Genomic DNA, 13,441 nt, shown 5'->3' on the forward strand with positions numbered 1-13,441 from the left:
CTCCTCAGTGCGCCCAGCTAGCTAGGCCCGTCTGTCTGTCACACGTACCTGCAAGTGAAACGGTGGAAACGACGGGTCACGTGCACGCGCCAATTTCACTTGGCCGTCTCCGCAGGCAGCAAGCTATCGCTGGGAAGGAACCGGGCAGCGCCACAGCGACGGCAGGAGCAAAGCGTGCGCGTCCTCTCCTACCTGAGCCTTGACGTACGTGGGCGCATCAGTCCATCTCTGCATGTCACTCAAGCACGGGGAGCTGCAGTCCTCAGCCAGCAAAAGAGCAGACGTGCACGGTTTGCCGTTGTTTTTTTTTTTCCATTGGAGACCAACTAGCTGCTTTGTACAAGAAGACAATACAGTGATTACACGGTTCCAATCCACGATTTATCATACTGGAACACTAATCTAGCACATGCTTTGCCTCCCCTTGCACACGCTTCCGGACACACTACCACATTCTAAAGAGTACACCACAAGGTACATGGGATGCTACAAGGTACTGCCACTACTATACTACGAGCAAAACACTCCTAGATGCTAAGGAGATCCTGATGTGCCGGAGAGTCGTGTGGCTCCCCCTGCTGCTGCTCATGTCCCTGGTTCTCCTCTCTTCCTTCTTCGAGGTCGGGCGGCGGCAGGCTCATGGACGTCGTCGTCCCAGGCAAGTCAGTTAGGATCTGCACGACTTCCCGCATTGTAGGCCGCTCGACGCTCTGCTCCGCGACACAGAGCATCGCCACATAGAAGACGTGCGTGAGCTCCTGGATGGGAACCGTCGAGAGGCGAGGGTCGGCGATCTTCATCACGCCTTCCTTGGTCGAGCCGGCCACCATCCGCACCCATTGCACGATGTCTACGCCGTCGCCGAACTCACCGACCGGCTTGCGGCCGGCAATGAGCTCTAGTAACACGACGCCGAAGCTGTACACGTCACTCTTCTCGTCCACCTTCAGCGTGTAGGCGTACTCTGCAGAGCCAGAAAACAAACAATGCAGCCATATAAGATCACAGGCCAAACAGTTCCCAAAGATGATCCATTTTAAACGACAAAGTGATGAGAGGCAGGCTTCAGGGGGGTGTACAGTGCAGTTGGTGCGACACAGTGAAAACAAATAACAAATCCGGTGGAATTTCAACATGAGAATAGAATAGAACTAGTCTCCGTGCAAATACGAAGTTCCGATCTTGAAATTTGGCACTTGCCAGAGCAGTTGGAAGCAAAATAAAAATAAAAATGCTGAACTGAATCTTGTAAACAGAGGAATGAAAGGGCAATCTCTGTAATTGGCATACCAGGAGCGATGTATCCATAGGAGCCGGCGATCGCGGACATGCACTCGGAGCCCCCGGCGTTGCTGCCGTGGAGGAACTTGGCGAGGCCGAAGTCGGCGACGTGCGCCTCGAAGTCGGCGTCGAGGAGGATGTTGTTGGACTTGACGTCGCGGTGCAGTATCGGCGGCGAGCAGTCGTGGTGCAGGTAGCAGAGCCCCTTGGCGGCCTCGACAGCGATCTTGTACCGCGTCGCCCACTGCAGGTGTCCCCCCTTCTTACCGTGGAGCACCTCGCCGAGGCTGCCGTTGGGCATGTACTCGTACACCAGCAGGTTGGTCTCGCGGTTGGCCGCGAACCCGAGCAGCCGCACGATGTGCCGGTGCCTGATCCGCCCCAGCGTCTGTATCTCGGCGGAGAAGCCGTAGTCGTCGTGCGCGGACCCCGCCGAGCGCCCGAGCGCGGCGGAGAGCAGCCGCTTCACGGCCACCACGGCGCCCCCCGGCATGGCGCCCTTGTACACGACCCCGGACCCGCCCTTGCCGATCACGTTCTCGTCCTTGAGGCAGTCCAGCACGTCGTCCACGGCGAAGTCCAGCCGCTGGAACGCCGTGATCCGCCACGCGCGCGCCTCAGCGGACCGCTTCAGGGACCGCGCCTTCAGCACGGCCGCACCCGCGAAGACGATGGACAGCGCGAGGAGGCCAAGGACCAGGAGGAGCTTCGAGGTCGAGGAGAGGGACCCGAAGGCCGACGACGTGGCGACGCCGTGGGTGGTGCGGCACGGGGAAAGGAATGCCCCGCATAGGCCGGGGTTGCCGGCGAAGGAAGTGGAGTTGAAGTAGGCGAATTGGCCCGTGGCCGGGACCTCGCCAGAGAGCCCGTTGTACGAGAAGTCGACGGCTGTTAAACTCTGCATTCCGGCGATCGAAGCCGGGATCTCCCCGTCGAGCGCGTTGTTGGACAGGTTGAGGTAGTTGAGGATTCGCAGGCTGGCCAGCGCTGTGGGGATGCTGCCGGAGAGCTTGTTGCCGGACAGGTCGAGGAAGGTGAGCAGCCTGCATCCGGCGATCGCCGGAGGCACCTCCCCGGATATCCGGTTCCCGGAGAGGTCCACCTTCGAGAGCTGCTGTAGCTTCCCGATCGCCGGCGGGAGCTCGCCGGACAATATGTTCCCGGCTATCAGCAGTTTCTGCAGCCCCGAGAGCCCGCCGATCCCCGCCGGCACCGGGCCGGACAACCGGTTGTTATATAGACTCAGCTCCCCGATCGATGGCGACACCTCGCCGGCCTCCAGACGGAGCTCACCGGACAGCAAATTGTCGTGCAGCTCTATCTGCGTCAGGTTCTGCAGCGAGAACAATTTGGCCGGTATGGTCCCATTGAGATAATTCTCTCCCAGACGAATCCTCGTCAACGATGGGCACCCGGCGAGCCCGTCCGGAATGCCGCCAAACAGAGAATTCCCAAGCGCGATGAACGTCTCCAGCCGCTTGCCGGCGCACAGCTCGGTCGGGAGAACGCCCGTGAGCTTATTTGTGCTCACGTCGACGATCCTCAACCTCGTCGCCGCCACGCCCAGCTGCGCGGGCACTCCGCCGGTGAAGTTGTTCTCCCACAGCTGCAGCACCTCGAGGCTCGGCAGGTCGCCGACGAACCCGGGAATCTCACCGGCGAGGCGGTTCCGGAAGAGGTTTAGCAGCGTCATGTTCTTGAGTGACACGAAGCTCGCGGGGATCTCCCCGACGAACAAGTTGTTGGACAGGTCGAGCGACTTGAGTGCCCCCATTGCGCCTATCTCAGGCGGCAGCCTCCCGGACAGCGCGTTGATCTGAAGAAACAGAGTGTCGAGCGACGTCAGGTTCGCCACCTCCGGGGGGATCGTTCCGGAGATCCCGCAGCTCGCCATGTCCAGCCGCACGAGCTCCCGCAGCCTCCCGAGCTCCCGGGGTATCCCGCCAGTGAAGCTGTTGAAGTACCCGAGGTACAGCTCCCTCAGCGTGGTCAGGTTGCCGAGCTCAGGCGGTACCGCCCCCGTGAGCTCGTTGCCGGAGAGGGCCAGGTACCGGATACGGCTCCACTGGCCGTACGACCCCGGGATGCTGCCGGAGAAGAAATTGCCGCCGAGGTGGAGGTGCACGAGGTTCGTGAGATTGGGGAGCGCCGAAGGGAGCGGGCCGGTGAGGTTGTTGTTGTAGAGGTCGAGAACGCGAATGTTGGGAAGGCTGGCGATGAGCGCCTCCGGGAATGTCGAATTGAAGAGATTGTTTGAGAGGTTGAGGGACTGGAGGTGCGTCAGGGAGGAGAGGGCGGCGGCGGGGATGGGGCCGGAGAGGTTGAGGGCGGAGAGGTCGAGGGAGATGACGCGCGAGCCGGCGGCGTCGCAGGAGAGGCGCGGCCACGAGCAGAGCGGCGTGACCGGCGTCCAGTGCGCGGAAAGGTAGCCCGATGGATCGGCGAGCGCCGCGGAGAGGTTGGCGAGGGCGGCGGCTTCCAAGGAGGCGTTGGAGGGGGATGAGCCGGCGGCGGTGGAGCAGGTCGCGGTGGCCAGGAGGAAGATGAGTACGAGGAGGAGAAAGGTAGGAGTGGCGGCCATGGCCATGGAGCGTGCCATGGATGTGGGTCGGGGCCAGGCGGGTGGAGTGGCGCTGGAGTTCAGGCGGACAGCGTGGGATATATGCAGATGTGCGTGGCAAATTCTTTTTTTTCTTGTGTGAAAAATGAAAAGGTATTTGACAGTAACCGGATGGGGTTTTCCAAGCTGTCAAAACAAAAAGGAGGGGGTTTTCCAATTATATTTCCACTTTGCTTCAAAATTACGTACGTGAGATTTCCAGATCATCAGAAAATAATTGACAGCTAGATGAGATATAACTGAAAGAGTAAAAAATTGGATAAGAGCCAGATGTTTTAGCATAAATTAATCAGGAGCCCTGATGGCTGACATTGAGAGCCATCCACTGCACGCTCAAGGCCATATAACTTTTTCAGTGGAGGTGTCAATCTACTTGTGTAAAAAAATGTCGGATAATCATGTTGTGATGCATGCAAATTGTCTTTATGGATTCGTTTGAAATTATGAAATGTTTTTTTCTGTCTCATAGTAGACTGTATGTGCGTTTCGAGCCTACTTCACCGTTTTGATTCCTATGAATTTCATTTATCCGCTTGCATGGTTTTACTGAAGCATGGTATATATATCAATACAGTACAACAAATGGACTCCGTGTGTCATTGTTGTCGCATTTCCATGACTTATTATATGAAGTTTGTGGTGCTATTCTGCATTGGACGTGTGACATCATACTATGGCGCAAGACAACAACTTGTAGACATACAACATCAGCCAACACCTTTGCACGTATGACGCTGCAAAATATAAATAAATTCACACATGGTGGTATGGCCCCATTTAGTTTGCTTCAGAATTCGGAAACGTTAATCACGCCACTATCTTCTTGATTAGTTGGTAGCAAACAATCTACTTCTTCTTGCTAGGAAAAAAAAGGTACTCCAAACACATTCCTTCATGCCAAATGTTGTGCACCTAATTATTACTAGTACGTATTATTTTAGTTCTTGCATCGTCAAAACGTATTTTATTTTAAGCCATGTAAGCTAGTTATTGTTTTGTTATTTCTAAGACGATTGAGAAAAGAGAAATATTTCCAAGTCGACGCTAACAACCGTCCGATCGAATCACTGAAATCCGTACACGATTCACACAAATATAGTGATGAAAAAATCAACTGAGAATTGACTATTTTTAAGTCGATCGAGAAATAAACATTCCGTTTAGTTATTTCTATCTTACCGCTATATGTAAAGTAACAATTGTTTAATAAGTCTTGTTAGAGAAGAAAAGATAGTCCGAGTCAAACTATACTCGGATAAAGAAACGATATCTCTTTTTAATTTTCGTATCGAATAATGCTTCAAAAAGTCCACAGTTTGCAAGGATGAATACATCCGATATATGTGTGCTTCCTCCGTCCAACAAAAGATGTCTTAAGTTTGTCAAAAATTAAATGTATCTAAACATGATTTAATGTATAGATGCATTCAAATTTAGTCAAAATTGAGACATTCTTTGTTGGATGGAGGGAGTACTAAAAAAAATGGATGCATCTGATGTTACGCAATGGATCGTTCTAGTAAGCAGGTCGTTTATTTTTGCAACGAGTACTTGTTCCAGTCATATATCTTTCTCCAGCGAAATCCTCCCGGGTTTACTTCGGATAACAAACAAATTCGTCGTACAGAGCACTAGTACATACGCGTATAAAAGCATGCCTCTGCGGGATGTATTCCTCCTTCCATATAGGCCCCAACTACAGCGGAGGCCAACACGTCAGTGGGTACAAAAGAGAACAGAGAGCGTACCTGTAATTAATCCCTAAAGTTTTCGCTGATTTTGGTGCTGGCGCAAGTACAGGCTCTGTCGGGAATCCGGGGAATGGGCCGAGCAAATTACGCCGATGTCCTTCTGGCGTGCGCCGAGTATTTACGACTGACGTGCTGGGCCCATTTTTGCGTGGTCCATCATGTCATTGAAAGAACCCCCTGATACAGGAGTGTTTGCGGCATGCGCGGATCAGCTTTCCCGTATCAGGGAAGCAAAGACGCAGAGCAGGCACCAGGGTCGCCTGATCGGGGAAGTTGGGCCCACGGGGAAGTGTATGTGAGCAGCCTCTGAATCGTGGATCTGCATTCTCCGTGAGTGGGTGGGGTAGGATGCACGCTGTTGCTGTAGCGTTACAGTATCATGTTGTGTATTTACAAGCCTGACCGCGTGTACGTTGTTCGTAACGTTTTACTACTCTCTCACTATGTAATAATGCACCATTTCGAAATTGTATTTACAGAGAACTTTCAGCTCACGGTGAGGCCCCGCCCGCCATCATCATCCGGGCTTAATATGCACGTCTTTGTTTATCTAGACATCCCTACGGGCTACGGCATTGCATGCCATCATGTTAGTAGCACCAATAATGCGGCACCAAACGACCGAGCATACATAAAACCAAAACGTACGTACGTGAAGTGCTGCGCAAGCATATGTGGCCGAAAGGACGCACGCAGACGATCTAGTTTGGCAGTTTACACTCACATGCATGAACATGATGCACCCCACCAAGAACCAGGATATATTCTACGAGCTGTTGGTAAACGTACTGCTAGAAATCATATCGTCACGGTTCATGCATGCAGAGCGTATAGAGCTAGTCCCCAGTCCTCACCTTGACGATCAAGAAGTACGGTTTGGCCATGAAATACGGAAGTGAATAAGCTACTAGTATAAGAAACATTTCAAACGACAAATGAGAGGATGTTATATATGTCCAGTGGAGTCCGGAGCAGCCATGATGCGATATCGCGGTTCCCATGATTCGGTCCCGAAACGCTGCGAAATTTTGTCCCCGAACACGACCGCTAATCTGGCTCGGCCGGCGAGGCGGGAGGAAGGAAATAATCATGATGCAGAGCCCACCACCGCCGCATTGGCTCGCACGCTTGCCCGGCTCCCCCGGCGATGTGGGGTTACGTTCTTGCTAGTGCCCCTGCATGCATATGAGTGTAATTTAACTGTTAGCCCACTACTCCACTTAACCTAGCCCTCCTAAACAAAGTGTGGTCCTTTGTTTTGTTTTAGCGCCCCAACGCCCCAACGTTCCAGCAGCGGGGCTCTGTTCCAGGCCACTTTGGATCCCTGGATAGACAGAGTATATATCGCAGGTTTTATGGCGACGCGATTACTTAATCTGATGACCGAGTGTTTGAGACAAGCTGTCGACTTCGTAGAGCTCAAAGAATTGCAAGCGTTAAACAGCGACAGCTCTTGTGGTGTGTGCCTCGTGCATGCAGTCAAGATATACTCCTTTCGTTATTTTCTGCTTTCGTCGCGTCGACGAGACCAGCTTATCTTTGGCGTCCGGTGGTGCTCCTTGTAATTCGGACGAGAGCGATGTGTTTAGAATTCTCTAGTCTGCCTATGGAACGTACCACCACGGCCACACGAGGAGTAGATGCTCGAGAGGTTACATGCAGGCTGTCAGAGCACCCGATTTAGGAGGAAGTTGTGGTACTAGTGCTAAGGTCTAAAAAACCTAACGACGGCTTGGTTTGTCAGCGCAGGTCATCTGCTCCCATTAATCATCTCGAGCGGCTTCATCCTTGTCTTCCGGGAACTTAATTTGGACGCTTCAAGTGGACAGAAGCATGCACGAAGCCCGATGATCCTAGATTGCCCGGGGATCATCACCAGATCGATTTGTAAATCCGATTGGTAATCCAGAGAAAAATTGACTACAGGAAGAGAGCACATCGAAGCCACCCAAAATGCCCGGTCAAACCATCCTCATTTATTTGCACGCATGGGTACGCAGGCTTAATTTTGACCCACTTACCTGTCCCTATGTGTGCTCTTCCTTGTAAATTGCATGTAGTATGACCGGGGAGTATTGATATGCCCGATCAGCCGATCTTGGTTTGAGGAAGGAGTTAGCTCATGGCCCAATACTGAATCGTCTCAAACTCTCGACTCTGCAGTCTCACTCTTCGTTTTGGCCTTGGAGTCCTCTTGTTTGGTTTGAATATACTGCACCGCGGGGCGTGAAGCTTGAAGAATATACAGTACACATAGAGAGGAAGAAAAAGACGTCGGCTCGTGAAGCTTGAATTTCGGAGCACAGGAGTAAGATCCGATGGACGGAGGGGTGAACCGGAGGCCCCGGAAAAGGTACCGTTCAACGCTCAGGCACACCAGGATCGAGTCAAGGAACTGCTGCCAACAGCGTGAGCACGGGACAGACAAGCAGAACGTACGCACGTACGTGGTGGCAAACATGGCGCGTACCGTGGGCTTCAGCGCGGGGGTGTGCAGTGCAGTACGTACTTGCTTCACTGTCTATCAGCCAGCAAGCGACGCGAGAAAGTCGGTTGAGTGGCGAGTGCTGCTGACTGGCCATCGTTTGGCCGGGTATACCGTATACGAATCGCGGGCCAGGCCATGGCGCAACGTTCGGGCAGACAAAGAATCGCGCAGACCGTCGAGAGCTGAGAAATACGACAGGCGCCCCGGTACCGTACAGCCGTGCCGCCTAGTAGGCGAGCATGTTCAATACAAGATGCTGAAACCGGTTTATTCTTAAACATCCGTACTTATTTTTATATTAAATGTGTCTAATTAAACACATGTCTTATAAAACGGACAAAAATCGGATTTTTTATGCAAGCACATGCATCGAACATGCTATAAGGCGGAGTACGTATGGGACGGAAACACGCGGTGCTTCCCGGTCCTTTCTTTTGTTTCTGGGCCACCGTCAACCAATGGGCCTGTGACCGTGTGAGTTCGATCCAGTCCGTACTTGGACCTGTGGATGGGCTTCTACGCAGCTAGTGCGTGGCTACTAGTATATGTCCATGAAAGAAAGAAATAAGTCCATATTTCGTCCCCAGACGTATCTTCTGAGACGCATAACGTCTGAAGTCGGTGTTCTTTTTGCTGATGTGGCTGATTTGAAGCGGTTTTGACCTCTTTTGACCGATGACGTGGCTGCATTTCTCATCTTCCCATTGCACTGGAGGCAAGACGCGTGGGCGCCGGCGAGACAGGCGGGGGGAAGAGGAAGGGGGAGGATGAGCTCATGGGGGGGGCTGATAATGGAAGCGATGGTCGAGGACGAGTCGGGCAGTGGAGTTGGCGGGGAAGACCTCGCCGGACGCGGGGAAGACGGAGGCCGATCTGACGATTGCAGGCACGGCGAGGCGCGCGGGGGAGCTTGACGCGTGCGCGCCGGCACGGCAAGTCGAATGGAGGCAGCGGCCAGGCAAGGGGTGGACCGAGTCGGCGGGGCGTCGGGGCCGACGGCGGCAGACGAGGAGCTGCGCGGCGGGGCTGCTTCGGGGCGCGGGAGGTCCGGTCGAGGTCGCTGGCGGCTTAGAGAAGTCGAGGCGGTGCTCCAGGTACATCCTACGGGTCGGGGAGGCGGCGGCGGAGCGGATCCGAGGGCGGCATCTCTCCGTCGGAGACGAGGAAGACGAGCGCCTCGCGGCCGCTGGAGTGCGCACAGCTTCTAGGCGCTCATGGGGGAGGGCGCGGGATGGCTGTGCGGTGGCAGTGGGTAGCTGCGCAGGCCTGCGCTCGCGTTGGAACGGTGGGCGGCGGCTCGCCGGAATTCATGGCCTGAGGGAAAACTTGGAGGAGAAAAAGGGAGATTCGGGGGAGAAGAAGATGGGTCTAGCCATCCATATGCTTGACAAAATTACTGCACACCACATGATCAGTAATTGTACAGAGATCGGACATTGAAGTGTCGTAGCACAGCAATTCTGGAGAAGAAATAGAGGGGGCTGAGAGGGAGGGGAGTGCGTGTGTTGTTGCTGGCTGTGTAAGCTTTGCTCTGCAGCCATGCCGGCGTTGACGATGGGTAGAGGGTGGCGATGCTGTCCTTCCTCACCGACCTCTCGCCGCATCCCAGCGACGGCATCTTGGGCCGCCGGACTGCTGTGTTTGGGAAATGCATCCACGTCGTCGGTCAAAAGAGGTTAACAAATGCAAATAAAAAGCAAAACCGCTTCGAATCAGCCAAATCAGCAAAAAAACCGTTTCATTTTGGAGCCAAAATTAAAACTTTTTCGACTTCAGGAGTTTATGCATCCCCAAAGATTCATTTGGGTGTGAAATATGAACTTCTTGGTAAAAGAAATCTCACCCCTCAACCGAATGGGCTATTTAGCCCAGAGATGTGGTGGCCTTGTTGGGCGGGCCAGGCCTTCCGTTGGTACTTCCTCTGCTTCAACCATCTCTCCCCAGGGTACAAGAGCATAAATGTTTGAGGTAGTAATACACAGCAGAATCTCTAATAAGGCCCATACTTTCGCTACTTTAGATCATGCACGAGCCGAGTTTCAGCACAATCATAAACAATTCTGGAACATTCTTATAGATAGAATACATGAAACACGAAACCAGAGGAGATCAGGTTAGTGGTATTACCGAAATGGTTACAGACTTAACACGCGTACAATGGATACGGTGACCAAACTCAACAACTACTCCCCTAGAAGGCCGGAACTACTGTTCATGTTAAAACAGAAGAAGAGGAAAAAATGTCTAATCGTCAGTCATATGTACAATCGTCTCCATTTACTTTCAGACTTTCAGTTGAAATTTCTGAGAGCCGTGGTCAGGTTCTTCACAAGATCGACAGCAGACGAAAAGCCCTCTTCGATCTGCACAAATTTAAAACAAGTCAATCAATCTACTGAATACTGATCAGGCAGTAAAATGAATGGACCATAGTCCGTTTCCTTGCAAGTTCTTGCCGCATTTGCACAATGTGTGAGCAGGGAAGAGATCAAAGCCTAGCTTGCCTTTGCCGTGATGGTGATGTTGAGGCAGGAGTCGGTGAAGGGCACGACGTTGGTGTTTATGATGGAGAGGCCCTGGTTCTCGAGCTCGGAGAGCACCATCACCAGCACGCCTCTCCTCTCCTTGCAGCAGATCTTCAGGAGCGCCGTGTTGCCCCGGATGCCGGCCTCCACGGCAGGGCTCGAGTACTCGCCGCCATCTCCTCCGCCCCCGCCACCGCTGGTGCCGGCGGCCGCGTCGTTGTCGGCTCCGGCGGATATGCAGCACTTGCTCTCGAACACGGTGGTGGAATCGGCCGACCTCCGCGTGCCTTGCTCCTCCAGGGCCTTCACCTTCTCCTCCAGCTGCTTCACGTACTCGATTGTGCTCCCCAGCAGAGATATCTTGTCCGTCTGCAACAACGTGAAAAGGGCTAATCGATTAAAGCTGGCACTACTTTTACTTTGTGATTGCATAATGGGGGCGTTCTGAATATAAGAGAAGGGCTGATGAAAAATGATCGGAGACACCTTCTTGAGGCCAGGGACGATGGTGGCCAGAGACACGAACTGCTGCTGCAGCTTCTCGCGCCGCTTGCGCTCGGCCATGACGTGCTCCTGCGCGTTGCCCGGCGCCCTGCTCCGCCTCTCCGGCGCCTGCAGCTGCACGGCCTCCATGCCGTCCTGCTGCCAGCTGCCGGATCCCCCGGAGAAGTTGAGGGTGGTGGCCATGGCCTGGCCGCCGAAGGAGAGGAAGTTCGATGGCGGCTGCCCTTGCTCATCCTTGACGGCCGGCATCGCTCCGAAGGACAGGTTGGGCAATGACGATGAGCCCCCAAAGCTCTGGAAATTGGAGCTGCGAGGTGGATGGAACGATGACGGGGTTGCCATCGGCGACGTGTAGTACTGCTCTCGATGTTGATCGGGGAGTGGCGGCGGCTCCGCGAACTGCTGCTCCATGCCGGGTACATGCCCGTCTTGCTGGTACATGTACGCTAGCTCATCCTCTTCCTGACATGGCCATTGCAAGAATTATACACTCCACTCCGATTAAGCATCGATCGATCCAAACTTTCAGAGATCACAAGGAAGGACCGCAATGTGCTTACCGGCTGAGTTAACCATTGGTTTGGTTGCTCCATCACTGCGCGCACGCAGGAAGACACGGATAATTGTAAGCACAGAGAAACACCAGGCTAGCTAGAGAAGTAGAATTTCAGGTGAGGAAATACCTGCGCCGATACCTCTTCTCCACGATGTTTTCTCCTTCTGTTTTCTTGTAGCTCCGCTCCTCTTCTCTCTTGACTTTCCTGTCTTTGCTTATATACAGGAGTACAGGACAGTATAGTGGTGTGAACTTCTGGGTGTTGCTGTTGAGAAGAAGGCGTTCACGTGCTCCATGCATTCGTAGATAAGGTCAAGGTAAAGGTTTAGTAAGCAAAATACAAATACTACTTTGCACGTTTGGCTACGCGCTACACCTACGCGTTTCAATATGTTTCTTCAACGCCTGTTCCAGTGCATGGCCTACTTTTGTGTTGACATCACAGCTCCGATCTCTCAAGATCTGTTGCTATCTTTATTCCACCCAGAGATTTGTAATCAGGAACTAGTTTTTAAAGAACCTTCTCGCATACCTCCACGAGAGTACAAGACCTGTCTGAAGATTCAGTAGGTTCGATGACAGTGACACTTGGATAGAAACTGAAGATGTGCATGGCTGCTTGATGAAGTCTGTTTCACTCGAACGTACGGCAGCGTTGCAAGTTGCAACTAGTTAAGTTAACCAATTCCTACATGGATTGGCAGTTGTCCACTCAACCAATGTGTGCATTTGTAGAAGGATGTGTTGTTCATTTGTTGTTGCAGTGACTGCGACGCTTTGTGATGGATGTGTACGGTAGGTTGAAGTGACGGCGACGTTTTTGGAAGGATGCGTGCATTTGTTGTTGGAGGTAAGAACAATTTATGAACTCCCCTAGTGTGCATACCAATATCATATCCTTTTGTCAATTGTTTAGGAGATCCATGCGATAATGGCGCTGCATTCTTTATACTGAACCTGCAAGCTTTGGATTACAGAAGCAAATCCCGAGAAAAAGGATTCAAATCAATGTGCAAACAGAAGACAACTGTTCAGGACCAACTGGATGGAAAGTCCAAACCTGAAGATGGCAAAAGAAGAGGACAGATGACTTGTTATTTTGTCTTGGCCCCATCAATGAGGTTAAGGCGTTAAGCTACTATAGTAGATAAAGTGTCATGTTGCTGCATTCTTCTAGGTTTGCAATTTGGGAAATATCTATTGATCCACATGCAAAAAACAGCAGATCTAGTCCAGGTGCCATCTCAGGTGATAACTAACCCCATGCAAAAATTTCATCTGCATATATGCTTCATTATGCTGCATGCCGTTACTTTCAGGAATTAATGGTGTTCCTTTCATTCAGGTCATCAGGTGTCAAACTGAGATATGTTTGGTATCTAGGAATTACATCATCACGCTCTCAGTCTGGCACTTTGGTTTTTGCTAAGTATCAATGCTATTTCTGAAAGAAACTGAAAGTTCAGATTTGGTGGCACCTTTCCCAGGCTGTTTAGATTGCTGCCCAGGGAGCAACTTGGCTGCATATAAGATTGATATGTAAATTTTTGCTAGATTTTTGGCTTTATAGTTCTAAATTGCTCATCCCCTGAAACCACATGGCCTAATCACTAATTAGGAATGCAGTTGACTACATTTATAGACTAACATGGCCAACTTGATCAACAACAGAACCTAAAACTCTGCATATCTGTAGTCTGTACTGCTAAATCATTG

The 13,441-nt window shown here is 52.2% G+C and overlaps 2 protein-coding genes and 1 long non-coding RNA gene across 4 annotated transcripts; 1 reads left to right on the forward strand and 2 right to left on the reverse strand.

Annotated features, from left to right (window-relative positions):
• Positions 1-279: 279 nt before the first annotated feature.
• Positions 280-3,864, reverse strand: LOC104581833 (leucine-rich repeat receptor-like serine/threonine-protein kinase BAM1). The gene is made up of 2 exons (XM_010230628.3): positions 1,291-3,864; positions 280-964 (listed from the first exon to the last, which is right to left on the reverse strand). Exons 1-2 carry the CDS (start codon positions 3,860-3,862, stop codon positions 528-530), a joined length of 3,009 nt encoding a protein of 1,002 aa, XP_010228930.2. The 5' UTR covers positions 3,863-3,864; the 3' UTR covers positions 280-527.
• Positions 3,865-10,191: 6,327 nt separating this feature from the next.
• LOC100833764 (transcription factor bHLH18) lies at positions 10,192-12,040 on the reverse strand. 2 transcript variants are annotated; one of them, XM_024457307.1, is made up of 5 exons: positions 11,853-12,040; positions 11,730-11,764; positions 11,152-11,627; positions 10,645-11,034; positions 10,192-10,503 (listed from the first exon to the last, which is right to left on the reverse strand). In XM_024457307.1, exons 1-5 carry the CDS (start codon positions 12,023-12,025, stop codon positions 10,432-10,434), a joined length of 1,146 nt encoding a protein of 381 aa, XP_024313075.1. In that variant the 5' UTR covers positions 12,026-12,040; the 3' UTR covers positions 10,192-10,431. The 2 variants fall into 2 exon arrangements, with proteins under 2 accessions (XP_024313075.1, XP_010230206.1); XM_010231904.3 differs by having other exon boundaries at positions 11,152-11,631; positions 11,853-11,977.
• A 361-nt stretch (positions 12,041-12,401) lies between these two features.
• Positions 12,402-13,199, forward strand: LOC112270200. The gene is made up of 3 exons (XR_002962589.1): positions 12,402-12,575; positions 12,703-12,973; positions 13,071-13,199. It is a non-coding gene; the product is annotated as an uncharacterized LOC112270200 (long non-coding RNA).
• The last annotated feature ends 242 nt before the right edge of the window (positions 13,200-13,441 follow it).

Source organism: Brachypodium distachyon, chromosome 1 (assembly GCF_000005505.3).
Source record: "Brachypodium distachyon strain Bd21 chromosome 1, Brachypodium_distachyon_v3.0, whole genome shotgun sequence".
Lineage (NCBI taxonomy): Eukaryota > Viridiplantae > Streptophyta > Magnoliopsida > Poales > Poaceae > Brachypodium > Brachypodium distachyon.

Excerpts from the sequence above, each read along its gene's own strand:
- LOC104581833 (XM_010230628.3), bottom strand. The coding sequence starts at position 3,862 with ATGGCCGCCACTCCTACCTTTCTCCTCCTCGTACTCATCTTCCTCCTG. Across the intron at positions 965-1,290 it reads CTATGGATACATCGCTCCTG|AGTACGCCTACACGCTGAAG; the intron begins GTATGCCAATTA and ends CTGGCTCTGCAG.
- LOC100833764 (XM_024457307.1), bottom strand. The coding sequence starts at position 12,025 with ATGCATGGAGCACGTGAACGCCTTCTTCTCAACAGCAACACCCAGAAG. Across the intron at positions 11,628-11,729 it reads ACCAATGGTTAACTCAGCCG|AGGATGAGCTAGCGTACATG; the intron begins GTAAGCACATTG and ends CATGTCAGGAAG. Across the intron at positions 10,504-10,644 it reads ACATCACCATCACGGCAAAG|ATCGAAGAGGGCTTTTCGTC; the intron begins GCAAGCTAGGCT and ends AAATTTGTGCAG.